Below are 25,481 nucleotides of genomic sequence, written 5' to 3'. Positions count from 1 at the left end.
GCTAAAAGAACCCAAGAACACGTGGGTGCAGTGTGCCACCTCATGAGTAGAAGAAGGTGTGCAGTTTCAGCTTCAGCCACAAGCCAAGAAGGCAAGCTTGCTCAACCTCTGGGGACTCAGCGAGCAATGCGTTGGGAGACACAGGATGTGGTACTTCTATATCCTCTCCCATGGCCAATGCATGTCCACACAGAGAAATGACTGACATGGATCTTTATCAGACATACCCTGGCAGTGCTGGAAAACCAAAATGCGAAGGTCTTGAACTTGGAGCCTGTGAGCCTGTTCCTACCAGTAGCTGCTTGAGTGACCTTGAACAAGTCAACTAATTTCTCCAGGCTACATTCATAAGTGAGGGGAGTAGACCAGGGTCTATCATGGTCTATTTGATCCTTACAAAGGGAGACCACCATCAAGAGGAATGGCTCTCCAACCTTAACTGACCCTCAGAATTCAAATCTTTTTTACGGCACACTAACGATGCCCTTGTCCTAAAAACAATAACAAAAGCAAATGTACCCTTGTACCCAGCATCGAAGTTGATTGTCATCTACTCCACAGGTGTACGTTGGAAAAGAAGCAGTACATTTCAGGGGTGAGACGTGACCCACTGGATACATGTACATCTTCCGAGTTGTGATATCTTTACTCATTACATCACCAGAGCTATCTTGGGAAATGTTGCCAGGCTTCCTCCATTCCTACAATCCAGTGCACAGAAGCAGCCACAGATGGCTCGTTAGGCAATGGCGCCTACTTTTGTCTGCAGCAGGGCTCATTTGTGAATAAGTGAAAAGAGCGCACCGACTATCCTTCCCGTCACTAAATCATGTCCAAATTAGAAACGGAAGCTCCAAATGCCTACTATCTGCCCATGCCCAAGCCAAATCCCAGATAGGAGAATGCCCTCACATTCCACTTCCACTCTGGCATTTGGAACACAGCAGCCATGTGGATGTCCTTAAAGCCAGTGGCATGGTAGCAGTGAAAGAGAGATGTGGTGTGCTGTAGCCAGAAAAGGGAGACGCAAGTTTCCAGAGACTGAGCCCTGCGTTCTGTGTATCTCCAAGTAGCAAAGGAGTCTGACAAAAGACACCTGGTGACCCAGTAAGGTCTAAAAGTCATAGAGAGAAAGAGGCAAATGAACTGCCTTAATGGCCTTAATGACAGGGTTCTGGGGATGACTGCTGCCAACACTGTGACCCTTCTACGTGCCTCTGCCTCCACTTCACACCTCTAGTGGTCAGTAAATGCTTGCTTTGTAACATAGTGTGGCCAGAAGAGTGGAAGAGTGACATGTCTCCACACTTGAATTCTGTTTGCATCATTTCCCTTAACTCTCCAAGTAAGTGTAACCAAACCTCGATTCCATTAATAAAAATAACTCTAACACCAGTGGTCTGATGAGGACATATGATAAACAAATGACATACATATAGAATTTCAAAAGCGTTAGGGCTATAAAGTCTTGGAGTGGAAGTAGAAACAAGTACTCTTAAGTTTATTTCTATGTTGCCATGTTAATCACCATGAGCAAAAGTAACTTGGAGGGGAACAGATTTGCTTGACTTGTGAGTTATCGTCCATCATGGAGGGAAATCATGGCAGGAACTCAAGGCAGAAACTCCAGGTAGGAACTGAAGCAGTGATGATGAAGGGATACTGCTCACTAGCTTACTCCATGGCCTGCCCAGCCTGCTTTCTTATACAACTCAAGACCACCCACCCACAGGTGACACCGCCCACAATGGGATGGGCCCTTCCACAACAGTCATTAATCAAGAAAATGTCCTCCAGACATTCCCAGAGACTAACGTGATGAGGAGGGCAATTCCTCAACTGTGGTTCCCTCTTGCCAGATGGGTCATGTTTGTATCAAGTTGATGAAAACTAACCAGCACATGCTTCAAATATTTTTAATTAATAATATTTTATTACATAATGATATATTTTTTACTAATTTTAATATAATCAATAGGTCATAAATATATGTATAGTTCTCCTACAAATATAAATACATTATAGTTTATGCCACCCTCCTTTATATGTAGCAAATTTTCAATGGACACACATAGCAGATCCTTGTCCCATTTTTGTTGATCCACCCCATACTACACAGCCCCCTCCCATACATTCTGAATGTGTTTTCTTCATTTCCATCAGAAATACGAGCATTTCATTGAACTCTACAAGAACGATACTGTATCAAAGTGACAGTATTGACAAAAAAAAAAAAAATGTGGTCATCATGTAACTTAAAGAGGTTGGGCCAAGGGTGCTGTAATTCTCCTTCATTTTCAGAAGGTTAAGGCATTGCAGAAAGTTAACACTATTCTAATACAGAGCTTCAAGAATGCCGTGCACATCTTACTAAGAGTCCTAAGAAGCAAAGAGACTTGGCGATCAGGCTTTATGCAGAGAACTGGATAAAGAGAGGCATTTGCTCAGTTTCTTCAACTGAGTTTGACGTGTAGCTTCGTCAGGCTGCGCGGTGGACGATGGGAGCGACACAGGTGCAGCCAACTTTCACCAGCATCTTCTCCAGCCTGAAGGAATTAGAACAGCCCTGGGGCTCCCTCCGGAGGACCAAGATTTCTTGTTGGATGGCAACGGAGTTCATGGAGCTGTCTTCCTGTCCCTGCGCATTGATGCAGCCTGAATATCTGCATTGGGCCTCAGCAATCTCTGAGGGGAACCGGTGGGGGTCTCGGGTGATGCTGAAGAAACAAACAAAAAAAAAAAGGCAAAGCCGGATGTAAAGACCAGGAAGAAGAAGAGAGAAGGGCTCAGCAGCTCAGCAGCATTTGGTGAGGTGTTTCCCTCCAGGGGAGGGTCTGAGTCACACAGGGAACTAAAAGGTGAATACGGATATGGAGCCAGCAGAGTTATTAGGGTTTATTTATTAGGGAGAGCCTTACTTACAGAGCAACCTAGCCAGCCTGCAGTAAACTAAAGCAGTGCAAGCTGATGAAGCAGGGGAAAAGAAGGGGCTACCATTGTGTGTGCCCCTCACTCTTAAACTTCCCTCAAGTCACCCTGACCACGCCCTAGCGTGGTCCAACACACCTGTAGCCAGCCCCGAGGAGGCGTGGTTACGGTGTCCCCTACAGGGAACAACAGCACAGGCTCTAGATTCTTGGACCAAGCTCTAGCTGTTAAGTGACTTCCTATGCCCCAGATGCCTGCACCATAAAATGGGGCTCCCCACCATATCATTCTCCCAGGGGGGTTGGCGAGGATTTCGCATAGTATGAATACATGTAAAGCAATCCCATGAACGGGGTTAGGGTTTAGTTACTCTTAGGTCTACATTTTATTTGCATTGTTATTATTAGAATTTTACATACCCTTTAAGCAGAAATTGAACATGTCTAGTAGATCTCCCAGCGTACAATCCATAAAACTCACTGCTTGGAAAGGAAAACCAAAGCCCTAGAGATCTATGATTCCAAAGTCTCTCTCAGTTTCTCTCTTGATACTCACCTCTGCCAGGAGACAGGCAGCCGAGCAGGCTTGCCACAGTGCAGAAGCCCCTCAAGAAGTGAGGGGGCTCTGTAGCAGCCCCAAAGCACTACTTTGTCCCTGGAATCTGTTTTTATGATGTTTTTAAAGAGTATAAGTGCATGTTAAGTGTTCCTAGAACCTATATCATAAGACAAAATCACAGGACTCTACCCCACACAGCTGACATCTCCATCCCAAGCTGACTTTTCCTCCACACCTGTCTCTTACGCTCACTATTCAAAGAGTAACGTGTGATCTGAGTAGATCCTTAAACTGACTTCTGTTTTCAACTTGTCCTCCTGCAGTGATGATAATACAAGCTGAAAAACACTAAGACTTTCAACCACACAGGTGAGCCGGGGCAAGAAAGCTGAGTTCCTGGAAAAAAAGGAATTTCTGTGGAAAGGATGACTGTGAAGCCAGGCGAGGTGTACCATCGCTGTAACCAGTCCTCAGAAGGCTGAAGCAGAAGGATACCCATGGATCTGAGGTTACCCTGGGCTACCTACAAAGTTGCAGGGCAACGTGGGCTACAGAGTGAGATCTCCATCTCAGGAAAAGAGTGAATGTGGCTCCTGAGTCCTCGGAGGAATGAGGCTTTCTAATCAAAATAATTAAGAGCACTTTCCTCCTTTCTTTCTTTTTCTTCTCTTTTCTTTTTCCTTTGGTTTGGTTTTTTTTTTTTTTTTTTTTTTTTTCTTTTTTTTCAAGTCAGGATCTCACTATATAGTTCTGGCTGTCCTGGAACTCATTAGATCAAACTGGCCTTGAACTCAGAGATCTGCCTCTGCCTCCTGAGTGCTGGGCTTAAAGCCATGCACCATCATATCTGGTTTAGCACACTGAGCATCCATCTTCCCTGACTTACTTGTAATCCCATGGGGAGCTGGAGCGGTTTTGGAAGTCATGTGAGACAAAAACGCCCTGGTTTTGACTGAAGATTCGAATGTCAACTTTCACACTGTTATCCTCCAGAGGAGGGCAATTCCCGGCCTTCTGAGGGACAAGAGCCCCTGCTTTGGGGTTCTTCCGAGCTGCTACCTCCCTGAGAATGGCAAGCCCCAACATCAGCAGCAGCAGGGACTTGAGCTGGAAAATAGAGAAGATTGCCAAGGGTTAGAGGCCTGGTGGTGAGGAAGCTGAACTCTAACTCTGCATGTGGGGTCTCTGTGGGATCAAGGTTTCCTTCTTTCTATAGTATAGGTAATCACTGGCAATCAGAACAGTCATGTCTAATGTTAGCAAGGTGCAAACCAGAAAGACTGGTAATTAAAACCCTCTTGAATTGATCTCCAGACTCATATTCCACAAAGCCTTCCTCCAGGGCGTCTCTCCAAATCCCACCCTACCGTCAAGGCCCCCATTCATACAGTTCAAACAGAAGTATATTTATCAACATTCAATAATAAAGATTTCATCATTATCACTCAAGAAGCACCGTTTTATGTTCTCTAGAATGGTATTATCTGTGTTCATATCAGACTTAAACCTGCCCGTAAAAAAACTTTCTGAATGAATGAAAGAACGGACAACTGAATGAATGAGCAGGGTGACACAGCTAAATTAAACAGTATAGTTGAGCTCAGCTCGTTGAGTAAAAGATTATGCAAAAGCAACCACAGCAAACCTCCAATTATCGAAGCTAATTGAAAGAAGCAGGGGTGCTAATGGCACACAACAGCAGAGTATAGAAGCCATTTCTTTAAGCTCTGGCATGTGTATTTTCAATACCAACATTGAAATACCAGTTTGTCAGCTGTTACAAGAACACACAAAGAAAGCACTAAATGAAGACCTCCCTACAAGAGGAGCTAAGAACTCAACAGCTTCCCGTTGTTGTGGATATCCTTTGCCCACACTGTCATCCCTGCTTGCCCCTCACTGGGGATGGACAGAAGAGCTGAAGCTGAGCTTTTGATTTCTGGACTCTGTGTTGTTCAGGTTCATACTGTGTAGGTGGGGAAAGTGACTGTGTGTGTTAGTTAAAAAGACATGCCTGTTATTTTACTCAACCTGGAGACAAGAAATGCCCAGAACAAACAGAAAGGTCATGGAACCTGCTATAGCAAGATCACTGGTAATATCAAGATGCAGGGTGAGGCAGATTTACCTCCAGATAATCAGCAGTTGTATGTTTTCACCTCTACAATCATCCTTTTGCTCACTAACTAGTCCTTAGGGCCAGTGTTGTAGTTTGGGGCATTATCTCTAGAGTCAACTGTCAATTCTAGGACTCACACCACAGTGACTTGGTTTCCTACACTCACATAAATCCCAAAGAGCCCTGTTAGACAGCAGTAAGGATCTGAGACAGGTGACCATTGTTGGCATTGTCACACTCACTGTGTGTGAGACGAACATGGGAGGTAGTCTTCAGAAGTGCTTGGAAGTTTAGAAAACACCTACCAACTGCTTAGTTAGGTTTCTTCAGTAAAGTTCTCCTTCCAGTCTTCTTTCCTCTTGTGTATCATGTTCATTGTCTCACTCCTAATTTTCATTGTCAAGACTGAAAGTCACTATAGCTCGGGTTATGTGATTCATGACATGTATTGAACTGGTTTGAATGAGAGGGCCCTCCACAGGCCCTCCACAGGACATGTGGTCCTGTGCGAGCGAGCATGTGTGTCACTGGGGTGGGCTTTGATTTTTCTCAAAAGTCTTACATCATCCCCAGTTAGCCCTTCCTGCCTCACGGTTATGTCTCAAGATGTGTGCTCTCAGCTACCGATTCAACACCAGGCCTACTTGCCTGCAGCCTTGATGATCATGGAGCTAACCCTCAGACTGTAAGCCCCAAATTAAACAACTTCTTTTTTATATGTATTATTGTTTTCATTAACATTTAAATATTTTTGGAGTATTTTAGAAAACAGTTTTACACCTTTTTAAACACTAGATTCTACCCACTACCTCATGAAGGAGACAGAGCTCATCTTAATTATCTAACCATCGAGGTGAAGAACTTAGTCTGAGGGGCAATAAACAACTTGGCAGCGTTCCCCAGCCTCTCAATGCCAGTCTACAGGCTCCACCTTCTATGACAATGCTTGGTCACAGCCACTGAAGGTCATTACTACCATTATCCACATCAGTCTCAGTTGTGTGTCATTACAGGAGCTAAGGACTCTAAATATCCTGTCCACTGTGTCTGAAAGGCAGAGGTATTGAAAGCCACACGGCCTTTATCAGAAAATCATATAATAGCAGCAAGTCACTGCTTGCTTCTTGACAGTGTCATTTTTTAGTGGTTTTGAGCTCTTATAAGGCTGGTGCTGAGTCAAAGAATGATACGACCAATACTTCCCAGGGAAGCTGAGAGTGTTTTGCAGGCTTGAATTCATGTATGCCACCTTTAAAGCAGATTAGTAGATACAGTTCTCATCCTATAGGAGAAACAGGCAGGAGAACACTGAAGCTGGAGGCAGACAGGCATGGGATGCGAGCCTTTTCAGCTTAGCTTTGGGCATTACTCTGGTGTGAGCCAGCTGAGAGAACGTCTGCGCACTTGCCACTATACTACCCTATAACCTGGTCAGTTCTAGGCTCCATCCAAATTTACCTCAGTTACCAGAGGGAGTCCTCTCTTCTTGCCCTTCCTAACTCAATTCTATTTCCATGCTACTTTCACTTCCATGATTCTTGCTGACAATCCAAAGAAACAGAAATGGTTTGGAGCATTAAACTACTATCTTGTCTCTCAATCATCCACAGAGGAGCATACTATTATTGCTGGAGCCAGAAAACCTAAATGCTGGTCTCAGTTCTGCATTACGGGATTAAGTAACAGCAAACAACAAACAGATGGCCAAGCTCCTTTTCTCTGTGTAACGGGGAAAATATTCATTATCTACTTCTGTGGGTTGATGAGGGTCTCAGAGGTAATGATAATAACATGGAGCCAGGATTGGTGGCACACTCCTGTAGTTCCAGCACTCCAGAGAGTGAGGAAGAAAGGTGACCTACCAGTTCCAGACCAGTCCCAGTTACATAGCAAACTCAAGATTAGCCTGGGCCACACAGGAAGATCTTGTCACAAAAAGCAAAACTAAATAGCAAAGACAATAATATTAAGGATTAACATTTACATGCTTTTTCTACCTTTTTCTCTTATAGCAAATTAGAGTACCCAAAGTAACTAAAAACTAAGCATCCATGATCTACCTCACAAACGTAGATTCATCCCAATATATCAATTAATCCCTTCCCCAAAACACTGTAAGGGAGATGCTATTATTATGCTGTTGCACAGCTGAGAAAATTAAATTCACGAAGGGTAATGACAAATGCCCAATCCTACATTTGGCAGGTAGCAGAGCCAAAACGTGTAACTTCTAAGCCCTATGCCCCTAAATACTGTACCTTGGTGGCTTGTTGTAATCTCTAAAATAACATACTAATAATCACCATTGTCAGAAGTCGTGAGCCCTTTATAAAGCTGCAAGGATTATACAAGGAAAATCAGAGGACAATCAGAACCAATAACAGTGTGTGGTTTCCTAAGCCTGGTCCATGTGCCTCTATATCAAACCCTTCCCAGGTTTCTCTGATTAACGTCAGACATGATTCTAGTTTCAAGCAGTGAGGAGTAGAATTCTATCACATTAACATCCCACTAGCTTTGAGAAGTAAGACCATACAACTTAATTAATTAATTAATTAATTAATTAATTAATTAATCAGGTGTCAAAGACACGGAAAGCTTCTCCAGGAACTGTCCAAAAGTTTAGCTGGGTGGTTTGGCTTCCTCCCTCAAAGCACTACTGCAGTCTTGGAAGAACCAAACCTGGGATTCCCTGCTTCCTCCCTTTGGATATATGTTATAAATTAATACCCGATGTATATTAGATATGATTATATGTGATATCATATAGCTATTCCTTCCTTGGAATTTATACACACACACACACACACACACACATATATACACATATAGCCTGGCTATCACCATCAAGTATGTTTTGGGACAACCTGCATCTATAATGAGTAGCTAAGAGAGACCATGACGGTCCCTTGTGGTACCTGATATACATACTAACTCACCTGAGCAAAGTCCATCAGGTAAGAGCATTTGCTTTCCACCCCCTAGAACTTTGCTAATGTTGGTTTGCTCATTCCTTTTTCTTTTTCTCCACTGGACAAATCAAAATTTAAATTTAACTTCACTTTTTTAAGAACTAATTCACAAATAACTCCAAGAAGGTCTGAAGCTGCCGGGCATTGGTGGCGCACGCCTTTAATCCCAGCACTTGGGAGGCAGAGGCAGGTGGATTTCTGTGAGTTCAAGGCCAGCCTGGTCTCCAGAGTGAGTGTCAGGATAGGCTCCAAAGCTACACAGAAAAACCCTGTCTCGAAAAACAGAAGAAGAAGGAGAAGGAGGAGGAGAGGAGGAGAAGGAGGAGGAGGAGGAGGAGGAGGAGGAGGAGGAGGAGAAGAAGAAGAAGAAGAAGAAGAAGAAGAAGAAGAAGAAGAAGAAGAAGAAGAAGAAGAAGAAGAAGAAGAAGAAGAAGCAAGTCTGAAGCCTTAGAAATCTCCCTTTCTTAAAGCTTAGACGCAGTTCCCCTTACCCTGGATATCAGCACCACTCACCATGGTTGTCTCGCATGGGCCCTTCATGTTTGTTCCCTGCTGGTTGCTTCTTCTTTCAAAAAACACTTTCTTCTGAGTGTGTCTCCCTGGGTATGTCAATGACAGTACCTGTCACTTTTATAGCAATCACTGTCCCTGTTTCCATTGACCTCCTTACTGTCTGCAAGTTGTGGTTGACCCAGAGTTACTGACGAATGCAGGTTTTTTTTTTTTTTTCTACTCCACTTCCTGAAGGGGAAGCAAAGGGGGACCCTAAAGGGGGATGACGGAAAATGGACCTAATCCCTTCCTTCTTCATGCCCCTCCTCTCCCATTATCTTTACTACAGAGATGAACCAAGTCACAGATTACTGTCACAACCTTTAATCCTTCCACAAATCGTCAACACGCTTGTCACGAACTGTGGGTTCTACTTTCAGGTCATGCAGGGGAATCCATGGTTGAAATGGGGTAAGTCATCCTTACCAAGGCTTAGTTTACAACACTATGAATGGGAAAATATAACGAAAGAAATGACTGATGTCTGGAAGATTCAGAAATTACATCCACAGGTAGTTTTGTGGTTTCTCTAGACTAATTATTTTAACCTTCTGACTAGACCCCCTACTGTGCTTAACAAATAACCATTCACATAATCTATGTGGCTATTATCTTGGCTCTCTTGAATTGAGGGCCATTTTTGTCAGCCACAGTGAATTAGAAGACTTTAAATGCTCTGGTGCACAGTTTATGGACTTGCAAAACAAAATTCGTTTGTCTCTGTTCAGATCCAGACAAACAGCTTCTGCCAAGCACATGCGTTCATGCTGGGGTAACACAATCATTCCCCTCTCTCAAAAACACCAGTAGCTAGCTTCTTAAAATTCTCTATTACTGGTGTCTGGAGAGATGGCTAAGAGGTTATGAGCACTGGCTGTTCTTCCAGAGGACCGGGGTTCAATTCCCAGCACCCACCTGGCAGCTCACAACAATCTATAATTCAGAGGATCTGACACCCTCATACAGACATACATGCAGACAAAACTCCAATGCACATGGAATAAAAATAAGTAAATTTAAAAAATCTATTATGATGAGGTAAAACCTCCCACACTTTGACCAGTTATGAGTCTCTGTGTCAATTATCATATACTACAAAATAAAGCTTCCTCAAATGCAGGGAGTAGAGAGGGATTTGATCAAAACTACATATTTGGGCATAAAATACTACAACCAATTTTTTTAAGACCAGGTAAATGTACACATTTTCCTTTCAGAGTGTGGTCTAGAGTTCAAAGCTGTTGTCCTCTGTTGTCAACATGTTTGACAAATCATGTTTGAAATTTCCTTTCACTGAAGAGCATTCAGAACTGATCACAGTTCTGTCTTGGCAGGCCTTCCAACCACATGGCTCCTCTCTCTGTCTGTGGAAGCTTCTGTGTCCTTCTCTGCAGCTGTCAGAAGTTCACCTCCTACCAGAAGACTCTCCAAGCATCCTCAAAGGCATTGTGCTCTCTCTTCACTCTTGGTAAGCTCAAATTCTATCTAACTTTTGCCTGCTTCTGTTCAGGATGGTTCTCTAGGTTCATAATAAATATGGGGTATCTTTACTTTAGCACCTCCCAAAAGCGCACACCCTCAAATGTGCAATCTACATCACACAGTATATTTTTTTGTGCACACATGGCTTCAATACAAGTGTTTTAGTGAGACTGAAATCCCCATGCTTATCTCACAGAGAATTTTAAGGCCTCATCATGTAAGACAGCTCATGAACATAGGGTGAAACTGGTTTCATGAAGGCTAGAAGCATGCTTTTTAGATTTCAACTTTGCTTGTATCCCTCCTGCTTCCAAACCAATATATGAGTGAGGCTACTTCTGCATCTGCATGGTCTGTCAAAGGATTCTGTGTTGATGGCTAATTGTTCACTGTAACAGGGTTCAGAAGTAGGAGCTCAGGAAGCAGATTTGGCAACTTTTTATTTGACTGCTATTTATCAATAAAATAAAGCATTATAGACTTATAGCAATTTTCTAGGTTTACTTATTAGCTGTATTGTAAATTATTTATTACTCTGATCATTGGATATTTTATACACACACAGAAAAATTTTTTGGCTAGAACAAAAAATAATACATTTCATTATGACATTCTTTTGTTTGTTTGGGTTTTTTCAAGACTGGGGTTCTCTGTGAAGCTCTAGCTGTCCTGGAACTCTTGTAGATCAAGCTGGCCTTGAACTCAGAGATCTGCTGGAATTAAAGGTGTATGCCATCATTGCCTGCCTTCATTATGACATCCTTATGGATGAATTAAATCTATAACCTAATGGACTATGAGAAAAATGGCAAAAATTCTGATAGATAGGGACTAATAAGAGGAAGTGGATCACTGGAAGAATAGATTTGAGGAATATATTTTATTCCAAGTCCTTCCTCCTCTCCTTCTGTCCCTCTCTCCATTCATCCCTCTTTCCTTTGGAGACAGCATGAAGTGAACAGCTTTCCCCTATCGTGCACTCAAGAAAACCACACAACATTCTTGCCTCATCTTGACCAAGAAGCATAATGTCACATGATCATACACTAACACCTCTGAAACCATGAGCCAAAATAAGTCTCTATGCATTTAGGCTGATTGCTAGGTGTGTTGCCAGGGCAACAGAAGGTCTGTTACCATGCCCACTTTCCTCATTAGTCTCTTCCCTCATGACTATGCTTCAGTGTAGAAGAGTATAATAGCCACTCCGAAAAGAAGAGCTAAAAACACCAGACTCAGTATGGGAGCATTTGCTGGATTATGGCAGAGGAAGAGTAAAATGGTACCTTTCAGGCAAAGGAAGCAGAGCTGACTTTCACATCTGTGGCCAAGATGCTATCAGTTGCATAGGGAAAACAACTTATCAGGATGCCAAACTGATAACTGGACCAACAGGTCTAGATCATTAACCTAGCCTGTATTTATTCAGCATATTCTCCCATGGATGCCAGGTGTTTCTACTATGGACACAGTAATGAATATATGGCAAGCCAACTCTGGTGAGTGTACTTCTCTGACCCGGTGTCATTGCCAGCTTTGAGAGTTTCAGAAATGCCCTAGGGCTGTTATTCTTCACAAAGTCCACACTCAGCTCCAGAGCCCACAGAAAGCAAGCAGTAGATAAAATAGTGGATTAGCCAGTGTTTTAGCCAACATGCCCGACTATGGGCTTGGAGCCATACTCCATGTTTTCTGTGGGATAGTGTTCCAGGTAATTGTCTATACCATTATAAATTTGTATTAAGTTCAAAATCCAAAATGCATGGTTACATAGTAAAAATTACTACACATACATTAACCAATAAACTAACAGCATGAAATTGATAGTGATCTTGATAGCATAAATAAGAACATTTAATTTTACAAACCCCACTTCAAGGGACTTTATCCTCATTCAATGAAGGTGGATCTAGTCTGCTATAGGAAGATGGTTTGGTGGCTTAGAAAACTCGCTGTGAATGCAAGAAGACCTAAATTCAAATCCTCAGAACCCACATAAAGCTGGGAACGCTTGGAACCCTGGGATAGAGGAACAAAGTAAGTTTGGTTCCGAAAGTTTGCTGACCAGGTAGCTGCAGGCTCAGGAAGAGATTTACATCAAAACAGCAAGGTACAGAATGATAGAGGAAGATTCCAAAAGCCATTCTCTGACCTCTGTGTGTGTGCGTCCAAGCACACAAGTGCACATATACTACACACACATATAGACAGAGAGAGAGAGAGAGAGAGAGAGAGAGAGAGAGAGAGAATGTGCCCTACAGCACAGCAGTATATCTGAAAACACAGAAATTAATGTCTGAAAGTGAGGTGCTAACATGACAAAAGCTTAAACAATTTCATTGTACTTTGGGCAGTTAAATTGCAGGTCAGATAAATGATGGTTTATGTTATCTAACACAATCCATTAAACAGCAAATTGCAATAACTTGAAAGGCAGATGTCGTATCTAATTAATTTATATCCTTAGAGGAAGAGATGAGAAAATGAATACCTTTTTTGTGTATGTGAGATGTTCTGAATTGACAAAGTTACACAACAAAGAAATTGTGTTCAGGTCAGGCCTGAAAGGTTTGCAAACAAAACAGAGAATTGAGTCCAGAGTCCTGCAAGACTGGAAAGAAACATCTGCTTCTACCCAACGAGAGTAAAGGACAACCACCAAAAGACTTCTGGGAGAAATGCACAGACATGTCTTTCAGCCAAACTTCCCAAGGATGAAAATCAGAATGAAGCATGAAATAATCAGATGCAGGGACTCAGAATAAAATGTGTATGAATGCCATTCAGGCAATCTTCCATTAAGTCAAACAAGGAAAAGAGCGTTGCAGGAATGCAGAAAGAAACATGGGTGTTCTGAGAACAGTGCTTGGAAGGAAAGTTCAGACTTACATGAGAAATGTGCTCAGCTTTGAGCGCACTCTCAAAGTTACCCAGGAGCTTATCCTGGTACCTTAGCCATCAAAGGGTGGGTGTCAAAGTCCTAGCAATGGAGCTTCACCAACCAGGAACCATGGAGTAAAACTCAAGTGAGTTCCTTCCAAACCCAGAACCAAACTCCAATCATGCTGTAATCTGTATGTCAAGCATAAGAGGTGCCCGTGACCCAGCCAGGTCAAAGCTACAAACCCATATAAATACCTGCTCAGTTCCCATTCTTTTTCTTTCCAAATAGAAATATTTATATTGTTTTCCTGCTTCTGTTCTATCTGTTCAGGTAGTGACCTATAGTGTATCAGCCAGACTTACAGACATGATGTAATAAGCCCTAGATTTGCACTGCATTCACTGATCTGGTGGTTGATACCTGGGGGTGCTTTTCCTTAGGGAAGAAGCGAAACACACTGTGAGAATTGAGAACAAAGTATTTGGTGGAAAGAGAGGTAGATACTGGAAGGCACTAATACATTCATCAAAAAGCTGTTCTCTGCTTCCAGGAACATAGTGTAGACTTTTTTTTCCCCCTCTTTACTCTTTGTCTTGCTCTGGCCCAAGAAATGTGTGTGAGTCACTTCCAGGCAGAAGAATGTAAAACCCATGTGTCACTCACCATGACTTTCTTCTTCTGCCTCAGGGATTATGGAACTGTGGGGGGGAAATGATAGCATGGTGAGAAGGCGGACTCTCCACCAGTCTGCATCTCTGAGCTAGCTCAGCGAGCCGTCTCCCGGCTGACCCACATTGGGCATGGCAGTAGGGCATCTGCTCTTGCAAACCACTGGGATCAGGGCATTATTGATTTGCCACATATCTTAATACAAGCAGACTGGGGGAAATATTAAAGGATTTTGCTGTCTTTTCTGTTTACTTTTGCTTTTTTATCTGAACTCTGATTTCTCATAAGTGATTTTAATCATATACAACATTTAAAGGGTATTATAAATTAGAATTAAATTCAAACTTTAAAGTGAGTTTTTTTTCTGACTACTACTTTTACAAACAAAAGTTCTTAGTATATGATTTATTTTAATCCTGTATTTATCCCCAAGTGGAATTAGATATGTATGTGGAAGTCAGGCTCGGGTTGTCAGAGTACCAGGCTAGAATGACATCAAAATACCCTGGATTTTATTCTCTAACTCCATGCTTCTTGCAGCTGACTGCTCCCTCAAGCAAAAGACTCTTCTTTCCCTGAGGTTGTCTGAGCTAATTAAGTAGCTTGTCTTTTTAGTCCCTTGCACAAAGAGTCCAAGCTTCATTTCTTCTAGTCACCCTAGCTCTGGGTCTCCTACTGAAGAGCACACCTGTGGTACTGTGACAGCATGTGCTGCTGAGCGCCTGTAGACCCCACCAAGCCCACATAATCCTTTCTCCCCCAGTTTAGTGCAGTACAATAATTCCAGTTTAAGGGTACTTCGCTAATTTTTCTTAAAATGAGCCCCATCGTGGTTTTTTTGTTTGTTTGTTTGTTTTTTCAGAATCAATACAAGGTCATAATCCATAGTGGCTAACTAACCTTTCTGTCTCTATCTCTGTTTTTGTCTGTCTGTCTCTCTACCTCTCTGTCTCCCTCTCTCTGCATTTCTGTCTCTCTGTGTATCTATCTACCTATCTGTCTATATCTATCTATCCATCTTATTTGTTTGTAGAACAAGGTCTCTCTGTCACTTTGAACTCAGACCAGGCTGACCTCACACTCAGAGATCTGCCTGTCTCTGTGTGTGCCACCATGCCCAGCCTTTCCTTTTTTTTTTTTTTTTTTAACACAATGCTTATTTGTCAAATGAAGCTGTGGATGAGTCTCCATATGCTGAGGTTTATAAGACTGAGAATTACTTTGGTGTGAGTTAAGAGAATGAAACCTCCTTTCCCTTCTGCCTTTATGGCTCTGGTTTCCTCTTCCCACTTTTCTTCTTTACTCCCTGTCTCCTTCTTTCCGAAAAAGGGTAGGTGGGCTGGGGATGTAGTTCAGTTGGTAGAGGGTTAGTCTGGCATACACAAAGCCCTGGAGTAACCCTAGCTCAGCAATACATAGGGAGCGGTGGTTCACCCTTGCAAGCCCAGCACTGACAAGGGAAGACAAAAAGATCAAAAGTTTTAGGTCACCCTAGGCTGCATAGGGAGCTAGAGACCCTGTCAGAGACCAAGTCAGGAGTGAAAAAGAGGGTGGGGGAGAGAGAAGAAAAAAGGAAGGTGGGGGGAGGGAAGGAAAAGAGAGGGAGAAAGAGAGAAGGGACAGAGGGAGGAGGAAGGGAGGAGCTGATGGAAGGGAGGAGACAAAAGCTTTTGGAGAAAAATAAGTAAGAAAAGAAGCAACAGAGTTTGGGCAGAATACAGAGTGAGAACCCTGGGTAGAAGAGGCTTTAAATCCCTACAGAAAGGTCTAGTTCGAACGAGGGCTCTCTCAGATCTGAAGTGCTTCTATGGATCTGTGAAGACATTTACATTACACTTCTGTTTCCCTGTCAGTGAGCAATTTATTAAGCATCCACTCTGGACAGGGGAAGAAGAAGAAAAATAAATAAATAAATAAATAAATATATAAATAAATAAATAAATAAATAAATAACACTATCTACAAAAGCAAGAAAGCACTGGAGAGATGGCTCAGTGGCTAAGAGAGCTGACTGCTTTTGCAGAGGACCCGGATTCAAGTCCCAGCACCACATGCTGACTCAAAGCCATCCACAGCTTCAGTTCCAAGGGATATGATACCCAATTGTGGCACGAGGCACACACGAGTGCACATACCCATACATTTGCAGGTAAAACACTCCTGCATATAAAATAAAATGAATAAGTCATTTAAAAGGTTGTGTGCCACCATGTTCAGCATTTATAAATAAACAAACAAACAAATAAATGTCAAGAAAGCCACCATGCTGGTGCTCTGTCACTGACTGCACCAAATCAAGCTTGGCTTTAATAGAAAGGTTGATAAACTTGGGATGTGATAAGGAGGACCGGCTGATATTATGCTGGAGGAATATAGGTGTCTTCTACATCTAGGGTGCCCTGTACTTTGCGGTAGATCAGACAGCATTGCTGCTGTAGAGAGAATTTACCTAGGGCCCTTTAGGGACTTCAAAGACAGAGCCTCTTCCGGGATAGATGCACAGCATAGAGCCATTATGCATAAAAATACCAGGACTTGGAGTTAACCCTGGAAGGAATGAGATGTTGGCTGTCACACTGCTAGTGGCTGAACTGACAAGGGAGCTCTCCCGGAGAAAGTTTTGGATTCAAACCGTTCCCAAATCTACATTGTGTCTGCATTGCTTTCAGGTTTCTACACATAGAAACACAATACAGTCTTATGATGTCTATGCAGAGCAAAGCGACATGCAGAAGACAAGATCTCCTCAGGGGGAGTCAGCAAGCACCAAGGTTTGCTATGAGAAGCTCAGACTGCTACCTCAAGCCTGTATCTAGAAGGATCTCACTACCCAACGTTAGGTCTCAGAACCATCTAACTTAGTAGCCCTGGTGAACTTATTTAAAAGTGGAGACTCCATTTCTTTCTCTCTCTCTTTTTTTTTTTCTCTGTGTAGTCCTGACTGTCCTGGAACTCGATTTATAGACCTCGAAATCACAGACATCCACCTGCCTCTGCCTCTTTCATGCTGGGATTAAAGGTGTGCCTCGCCACCTCTAGCAGAGACCTCATTTTCATCAGCTACCTGAGTACCCACATCACCTAGGAAGTCTGAGGTGCCCCAAACTAAAGAAAATTAGAGAAACTGCTTCGTGTCCCATAAAATTACTCCGGGATGTGGTGTGGTTTTGAACACTGGCAAACCCAGCACTTGTAAATTGAGGCCAGAGGACCATGACTGTGCTAGCCTGGACTGCATAATGAAAACAAAACACACAACACACAAAACAATGCAGTAGGTTCACAGAAGTGTGGCATCTTTTGAAACTGGGAAACTACAACCAAACGTCCTTGTAAGTCTGTTGGGTAAGAAAAATCTTAAATTCCCATACTTTATGGCTGAGAAGCACTCTGAGTGGCTCTTTGGTGAGTGTGGGGTGAATCCAATGGGAAGGTGAGGCTGTTTCTGCGACCCCGGGCTGTGTGTGGTCTACCCTGGCAGCTACAGTCTGCAGCCCTGCTCTGCAGGTTCCGTGCAGACTTTCACTTGCTCAGCTACAGGCAGACATCCTGCTCTGAGCTGGATGGAATTAGTCAGCACACTGCCCAAGCACAGGGCCTGGGGAAAGCCCAGCTCTCTGTCTGCCAATTTAAAGTCGAACATCCGCGAAAGGTTCCTGCCTTCCTCCCACCAGATCGCTCCTCAGCTCGTTTCCACCAGTGTTATGAAGGAACCAGGAATCAACGATTTTTGTCCCTGTACTTTCCCCCAATCATCATATTGACAAGAAACAAAGTTTCAGGATGGTAAATCGGGGTGCAGAAAATTGATCTGTCACCCCATTCTGACCTCTAAATCACTGATTTCTCACGTATTGGCTCAAAATCTCAGGTACCTGTCAAATTCTCAAAACACAAGCAAACTCAATTTTGAGTTTTGCGTTTTTGTGTCCTCGTGCTCTCCAAGCAGTTCTTTCCTTAGTGATCACTCCCGTTCTCGAAGCTCCATTCACATCCAGCTCCTCCTCCTCCAAACCATCGTGTTTTCCTTCTTCAAACTCTATTTCTCACGCCAGTCCATTTCGCAATTAACTAAAACAACCGGAAGTGACTTGAACAGCTATTTGAATGGGCTTTGGGTCGCTCAGGGTCTCCAGTGTGCATGGGGATCACTTTGGATCCCGCCTTTTAGACATCCACCACACCTCCACTCCTAACAAGCATCCCGCCCGTGGCTGGTGCTCACAAATACTCACTTGACTGCATTTTCTTTTTCTTTTTTTTTTTTTTTTTTTTTTTTTTTTTTTTTTTTTTGGTTTTTTGAGACAGGGTTTCTCTGTGCAGCTTTGGAGCCTATCCTGGCACTCGCTCTGGAGACCAGGCTGGCCTCGAGCTCACAGAGATCCGCCTGCCTCTGCCTCCCGAGTGCTGGGATTAAAGGTGAGCGCCACCAACGCCCGGCTTTGACCGCACTTTCTGTCAGTGCTATTTTATTTCTCCTTCACCTAGTTTCAGTTATTGAAATGGGGCATTTTGGAGTTGAGAAGGCTTGAAGACACAGACTATTGCACTGTGTAACCCTGACACTATCCTGAATCTTGATGAGTAGACCAGGCTGGCTTGAAATTCATAGGTCTGATGCCTCCCAAGTACTGGGATTTAAAATGAATGGCACGGAAGCTGGCTCTTCCCAAGTCTTGATGAGCATTTGGTAGTGACACTCTGGGGGAACCATGAATCAGGAAGCTTTTGAACTGAACCTCCTCCAAAGCTGCTTGTACTTTAGGGTCCTTTGGAACTCCCAACCAGAAGATGAACGGGGGCCAGCGAGACGGCATAGTGGGGAAAAGAGGCTTGCTGCCAAGCCTGATAAATTGAGTTTGATCCCTGGGTCCCTCATGGTAGAAGGAAAGAAGAGAACCTTCTGACCTCCACACAAGCGCCGTGGCACGTAACACACATGCTAAGCATGTAAATGGAATAAAGGTGGCAAAATGTTAAAGAATCTTATGATTAGTTATACTCCCAGGCACACTCAGGGAAATGGGATCATATGTAGGACACAGGCATGTACAGGTATGTATGTATGTAGGGAATGCGGTCCCTGCTCTCTTCTTCAGGTCATTCTTCCTATCTTTGTGTGGGGAAAAAAAACAGCATCAACTCCAAATGCTAGGAATTCTAAATGCTGTTACTCTGCTTCCATGAAGATCCAATTAAAATGAGAATGGAAGAGAGGAGGAGGGGGAGATTTAACATGACCCCGTTTGGGGGTCACTTTCACCCTGCAAGGCCGGGACTCAGGACAGTAGTCCTGGGGTCTCCTCACTCGGGTAAAAAGGCTGTAGAAGACAGGATGAAAGGGTTTCCTGTAAGACTGCTGCTCTTCGCCGAGATGAGAACTTGAAAGGTGGGTGAAGGAGAAAGGAGGCGTGTGGAGAGGGAAAAGGGCATGCCTTCCCCTTTCAGCCTTCCAGGAAGAGAGCTGGGGCTCGTCTCATTCTGCATGTGACACTGGGAGAGATGAAAGAGAATGACAAAGAAAAACTAAGGAAATAGGCCGGTATCAATGATAAAGGTTTTATTTTAACCAAACGACCCAAGAATGTTTCTGCTGTTATCCTGTGGCACCTGGCACCACACAGAGCACCCCTAGACCTGGCATCCGAGTTGGGTGAACCCCTACTGCCTGCTCCTTTAGAGACATGGGGAGCTGCCCAGAACTTTAGAACTATTGTGTTCTAGCTCTTATGGACACTCATGGAGACTGCATGGCTTTCTTACAGCTAACCATCCTTGAAGAATTGTGTTCCCTGGCCTCTTAACTCCTCTCATCTATTTCTCTTTCTCTGTCTCTGATTCCTCCTGTCTCTGCCTAACTCCTTTCTCTCCATCCTTTTGTAGGTAGGGAGAGGGCTGTTTTGTTTGGGGGACAGGATCTCATGGAGCACTAGCTGGAGCACAGCTGCATGTATAGGCAATGCTATCACTGAACCACCTAAGTGTTAGGATTACAGGTTTGCTAAAATTAATCTACAAAGTGATCTCTCTCTCTAAAACTCTTTCAGGGCCCTTTTCCTCCAGTTGTTGTAATTTAAGAAAAGTGCCATGAGAGAGAAAGATGCCATGCAACAGGATTCAAGCAGAGGGTTTTTTTGTTGTTGTTGTTTTGTTTTGTTTTGTTTTTTAATTAGGAAAAGGGATCATAAAAAAAGGAAAGGGAAGGGGGGAGACTGGCCTCCAGAAATAGGAGCAGCAGGAGAGAGGAGAAAGGGAAGAGAGAAAGAGGAGAGGGGGAAGAAGAGAGAGAAGGATGGGAGGTGGGCAGGGCCCTTTTAAAAAGGAACATATTGAATGTGCACAGGTGGTGCTCTTAGTGGCTGCAGCTGAGGGCATATCCTGTCAGAACCCCAAGGACAGGCCAGTACAGATGCCTAAATACTAACACCAGCACTATCAGCTTTTTAACAAAAATGATTACATTCATGGTGTGGTGTGATGTGGTGTGGTGTGGTGTGGTGTGGTGTGGTGTGGTGTGGTATTTAGATGACTACTCATATGTCTAGGACTGAGGTTGGAGACATCTAACCAGCTCTGCCTGCCTCTCTGAAGATTGTAAGACCCCCAGGAGCTCAGGCCCCCAGGATCTCAGCCCAGGACTGTGGCCATCCCAATCACCAATCGAAGGCGGAAACTTGATGCACACTGCACGAGGCTTTATTATAGTTGTTTAACGAGCTAACCCCATGTTAGCTCGGGTCTTTCATCCATCCACCATGGCGGATGGCTAGAAAAGATGGCTCGAAGCGGCTGCATAGAGATCTTATAGGGCAGCGTAAGGGGAGTGTCTAGGGGTACGCACAGGCTCATGATTGGTGTGCCTCCAGGCTTGGAGGATTTGCCCTGTGTTGATTGGTCAACTGGTTGTTATGGCCCATAGGCCCTCCCAGGGTGGTTGCTATGCTCTGCGAGTCATTGCTGTGCGCTTGTCCATAAAGCACACCCAGAGCCACAAAGCATAGCACCACCAGCTAACTTCTGATTGGTTCCTTGCCACAAGGCAGGCACCTAACCTCCTAGTGACCAAGGCAAGGTCAGACAAGCATATGTTCAGCCGTTATGGCTGCCAAAATGGAGAGCTGGTCCCTTCAAGATAATGATCGGTGGATTCACTTCCTGCCTTTGAGTTGGGTCTCCTCCATGCTTTATTAGGATCCTGACTTAGCTGTTCCACATTCTTTTCTGGGCACTTTTCCTTTGAATTAGCTAGGTAATGCAGATCAGCCCAGGTGACTTCACAAAGTGCTCCTACTTGTCCTCAAAAATAAACAGTGGCAGAAGCTTGTCTTTTCTCTACTTCCTATATGTTTAAGGTAGGAAATAGTCTCAAACCACTTGCACAAATCTGAATTTCAGGTACTACAGAAAGTACAGAGTGAGAAATATAGGACATTACAAATATACTTCAAGTCTCAATCATGCCAAAAATGACCATGAAAAAGATGGAAGCAGCATGGTGTTTAGTGTCAGCAAGGGTACAGAACAAACATATCCCTCACACATACATGTGGAAACATACACTGTAAATTCAGTAAAGCATTCATATTTTTTAACATAATTATACTTCTAGGAATTTGTCCAAGGAGTGTATGCATCAAAACTTACAGCAAGGCTGTTCTTTACAGCAGTATTTAGAATCATGAAAAATTGACAACACCCAGCTATGCAGGCATTAGAAATATCTAGGACAGCATTTCAAACAAGTTTGGGTTGATAATTACTGGTGTTTTTCTTGTGCCACTAATGAAAAGACTCTAGGTTAGAAATCAAAATATTTGAGTTTTCCATAATTAAAACGTTTTAGCAGGCTCCCAAAAGCAAGGTTTCCAGTAACTCTAGTGCCCACCACAGCCATCATCTTCATGATATGAAATAGCACACATCAACCACTGCCACATAGGCTTTGCTGCCCTTGGGAGAAGTTCTGGAGATTGCTCAAAGTGCATCACCTTGCTACGAAAGGTCTTGCTTCATCTCTGAATACTGGTACCCAATCATCCCATCACACTAGTGCTGTGACTTGTCTACAAGATTCATCCATGGATAAAGCTCTGACCCCTCCAGCTCACAGAGCCTTCCTAACCCTTTGAAGGGAACATCACAGTATGCCAGGTGGAGAACTGTAATTACTAATCAAGACAGCCCTGAATGTGGATCGATTCCACCACTGACTACCTATGAACCCAGAGCAAACTATCTTGTAAGACCCCCCTCGCCCCCCCCGGCCCCCTCCCCCCCCCGGAAACTCAGGCTTCCAGGATCTCAGCCCAGGACTGTGGCCACCCCAATCACCATGCGGAGCAGAAACTTGATGCAAACTGCAAGAGGCTTTATTGTTGTTTAACGAGCTAACCCCATGTTAGCTCAGGCAGATGGCTAGCAAAGACAGCTTGAACCGGATGCATAGAGATCTTGTAGGGCAGCGTAAGGGGAGTGTTTAGGGTACGCACAGGCTCAGGATTGGTGTGCCTCCAGGCTTGGAGGGCTTGCTCTGTGTTGATTGGCCAATTGGTTGTTATGGCCCATAGGCCCTCCCAGGGTGGTTGCTATGCTCTGCGAGTCATTGCTGTGCACTTGTCCGTAAAGCACACCCAGAGGCGTAAAGCATAGCGCCACCAGCTAACTTCTGATTGGCTCCTTGCCAGGAGGCAGGCATCTGATTTTCTAGTGACCAAGGCAAGGTCAGGGCAAGCACGTGTTACTGTCATGGCTGCCGAAAGGGGCAAGCATCTAACCTTCTAGTGACCAAGACAAGGTCAGGCAAGTACATGTTCAGCTGTTATGGCTGCCGAAATGGGGAGCTGGTCCCTTCAATCTGACTTGGGGTCTGTCCCTGGAGCCCAGGGTGGACAGAAAGGACTGACTCCATAGAGTTGTGCTACAGTATGTATATGGAGGTCAGAAAACGAGCCCTCTCCATCAGTCCTCTCCATCCACCTTAGGGTCCAGCGACAGGTGCCTTCATCTAGTGACCCATCTTGCCAGCCTCCAAACTGGTTTTTAAGTTCACCAAAATAAATTACAGTCGGTACACTGGGGTGCTCTTTCTGTTATTATTGTCGCCTTCCTTTCCAAATAACATTTTTTAAACATAAAATTATACATAGCAATTCAAACTTTGCTTTTGCTTGGGGATACTTTATCAAGTTGATGTGGCTTTGATTTGAGAAACCCATGTGCCATAGGGCGTAGGTTGACCTTCCTACTCCAAGGTTAAATGGGTGCACTTAAAGCAGGAAGGCTTGGCTTGTTTACTACAAAAGATACCTGCTGGGACAGCTATTATGGGGAAGGGAAATCTCAGCAGAAGCTAATGTCCTCCTACAGGCTGTGGGAGAATACTCAGGACTTAATAGTAAAAATGTTCAGGAAAAGAATTTAGAATCTTAATTCCCTCCCCTGAGGAGACTGGAGAGAATGAGCCAGGATTCCATGCTGCTTAATAATGAATAAGCTGAAATCCAAGACTCTCCACCGAAGCGTAAACTAGGTTTATATTTCAGCAAGTTAAAACGGATTAAAATTAGTTTTGTGATAAAAATCTTCCTAGGAATTAAATAAAACCGCTTGAGGTCATTGCAAATGTCCTGGATACTACTCACCAAATATGGAGGCATAGAAACCACTGCTGGTGGAAGGCATAGGGTTACATGTCTACTGGTTGTGTCAACTCAACTGAAAACACTCCCCAAATGGGTACCTTTTCCACTTACTGTTATTTCCTAAACAATACACTATAACAACTATTTATTCAGCATTGATATGGAATTGGGTATAATTTAGAGATGACTTAAGTGTGCAACAGGATATATGCAAAGAATCTTTGAATAAGACACCATTTTACACTAAGGGACTTAGGCTTCTCAGATATTGGTATCAATCCTAGCTTTAGAATGATTGTATGTAACCAGCTATTAAAATACTGTTGTGTAGCAGTTTCCTGGAGACTGAAGCACTTCCTCCCTGGAAGGAAGCTCCTTAAGCAGGAAGGTAAACAACTCAGGATAGCTTCAGGAAGTCCCTGAAACTGACCAGACTCACTAGGTCCCTTCTCTAGAGTAGACAACCGAAACTCTAAAGACTATGGGGCCTGGAAGAAGCTGCCATCAACTGAGCTGCCTGCAAGAGGTTTAGACCAACCAGTCAGTTGGAAATAACTCTCCAACCAGTGGGGCTGCCTCCAGGCTATGCAGTGTGCTCCAGGTTCCCAGCTTTTGTGAGCCAGCATCCATGCTGGGGTGGGCTTTGGTGACGCAGTTATCATTGAGTCATTTCTGCTCCTGTAAGTGACCCTCACCCGTGTTCCTGTAAGTGCCCAAGTTCTTTGGTGGCACCTGTATTTTGGTCTGCTGTGGGCTCCCAACCTGGGATGGGTAGACGTGTGTATTACACACCAAATACTTTTTTGTTAAGTATAACCCCCCCCCCCAGTCCAATGAGCTTCCTTCCAGGGAGGAAGTGCTTCAGTCTCCAGGAAACTGCTACACAACTTTACTCTAAGGTTGTGGCTGGCCTCGCTCAAGACGGAAGTCAATGCCACAGAAAGGAACCTGAACACACTAACGCAGACTGACTTCCCTTGGGCAGTCTGCAGTTCTCTAGTGACATTTCCTGTGAAATCAATCCCACCCCCATCTCCACATCCAGAAAGCAGCAGTGGTGTTACCATGTCTCAGAGAGCAGTAGAGGGGACCAACCACACAGAACTGTCTCAAAGACTGAATAGCTGAGGCAGCCAGTGCACAGGGGACTCCCACCAACCTACCTTAGTCCATTGACCCAACACTTTGAGGAGACCTTACCTCAGAAAGTGTGGCATCATGGGGCTGTTGTTGTAGAATGCAGTCTTCTAAACACACAAGCTGGGGTTATCCTCCCCCTGTACTGTAAGGAAGCCCAGTAAACCCCCTGGTTTCCCAGGTCTGTCCCAATAACTTTACTAGGTTTCCTGAAAAAACCTCTCCCAACACCTCTATAAAAGTGGGGTATAACCCCCCCAGTCCAATGAGGAAGCACAGACATATTCTAGGGGGTCCATTGATCAGCCAGTCAAGCTGAAAATATCCAGCGCCAGGGTCAGTGAAAGAGCTTGTCTCAGTAACAATAGTGACAAGAATAGTAAAAATTATGATGGTGTTGGTATGGGGAGCAGTAAGGTACTTGATGTCAACTTCTGGGTTTCTACATGCACACACATATGGGCAAATGTGCCCAGACACACATGCATATACCCACAGGCACCAAAAATGCAGGCTTTAAAAAGTCTAAAAGTCCAGAA

The 25,481-nt window shown here is 43.9% G+C and overlaps 1 protein-coding gene across 4 annotated transcripts; it reads right to left on the bottom strand.

The window, feature by feature from the left end:
• Nucleotides 1-2,224: 2,224 nt before the first annotated feature.
• Il17f (interleukin 17F) lies at nucleotides 2,225-18,332 on the bottom strand. 4 transcript variants are annotated; one of them, XM_035453214.1, is made up of 6 exons: nucleotides 18,040-18,332; nucleotides 16,614-16,711; nucleotides 14,159-14,193; nucleotides 9,091-9,176; nucleotides 4,373-4,593; nucleotides 2,225-2,717 (listed from the first exon to the last, which is right to left on the bottom strand). In XM_035453214.1, the coding sequence occupies exons 2-6, from the start codon at nucleotides 16,676-16,678 to the stop codon at nucleotides 2,480-2,482; spliced, it is 645 nt and encodes a 214-aa protein (XP_035309105.1). In that variant the 5' UTR covers nucleotides 16,679-16,711; nucleotides 18,040-18,332; the 3' UTR covers nucleotides 2,225-2,479. The 4 variants fall into 4 exon arrangements, with proteins under 4 accessions (XP_035309105.1, XP_027248579.1, XP_027248580.1 ...); XM_027392778.2 differs by lacking the exon at nucleotides 16,614-16,711 and having other exon boundaries at nucleotides 18,040-18,325; XM_027392779.2 differs by lacking the exons at nucleotides 9,091-9,176; nucleotides 16,614-16,711 and having other exon boundaries at nucleotides 18,040-18,325.
• Between the last annotated feature and the right edge of the window lie 7,149 nt (nucleotides 18,333-25,481).

The sequence above is a fragment of the Cricetulus griseus genome (genome assembly GCF_003668045.3).
Source record: "Cricetulus griseus strain 17A/GY chromosome 1 unlocalized genomic scaffold, alternate assembly CriGri-PICRH-1.0 chr1_1, whole genome shotgun sequence".
Lineage (NCBI taxonomy): Eukaryota > Metazoa > Chordata > Mammalia > Rodentia > Cricetidae > Cricetulus > Cricetulus griseus.
This window is presented reverse-complemented; position numbering and strand designations above follow the sequence as displayed.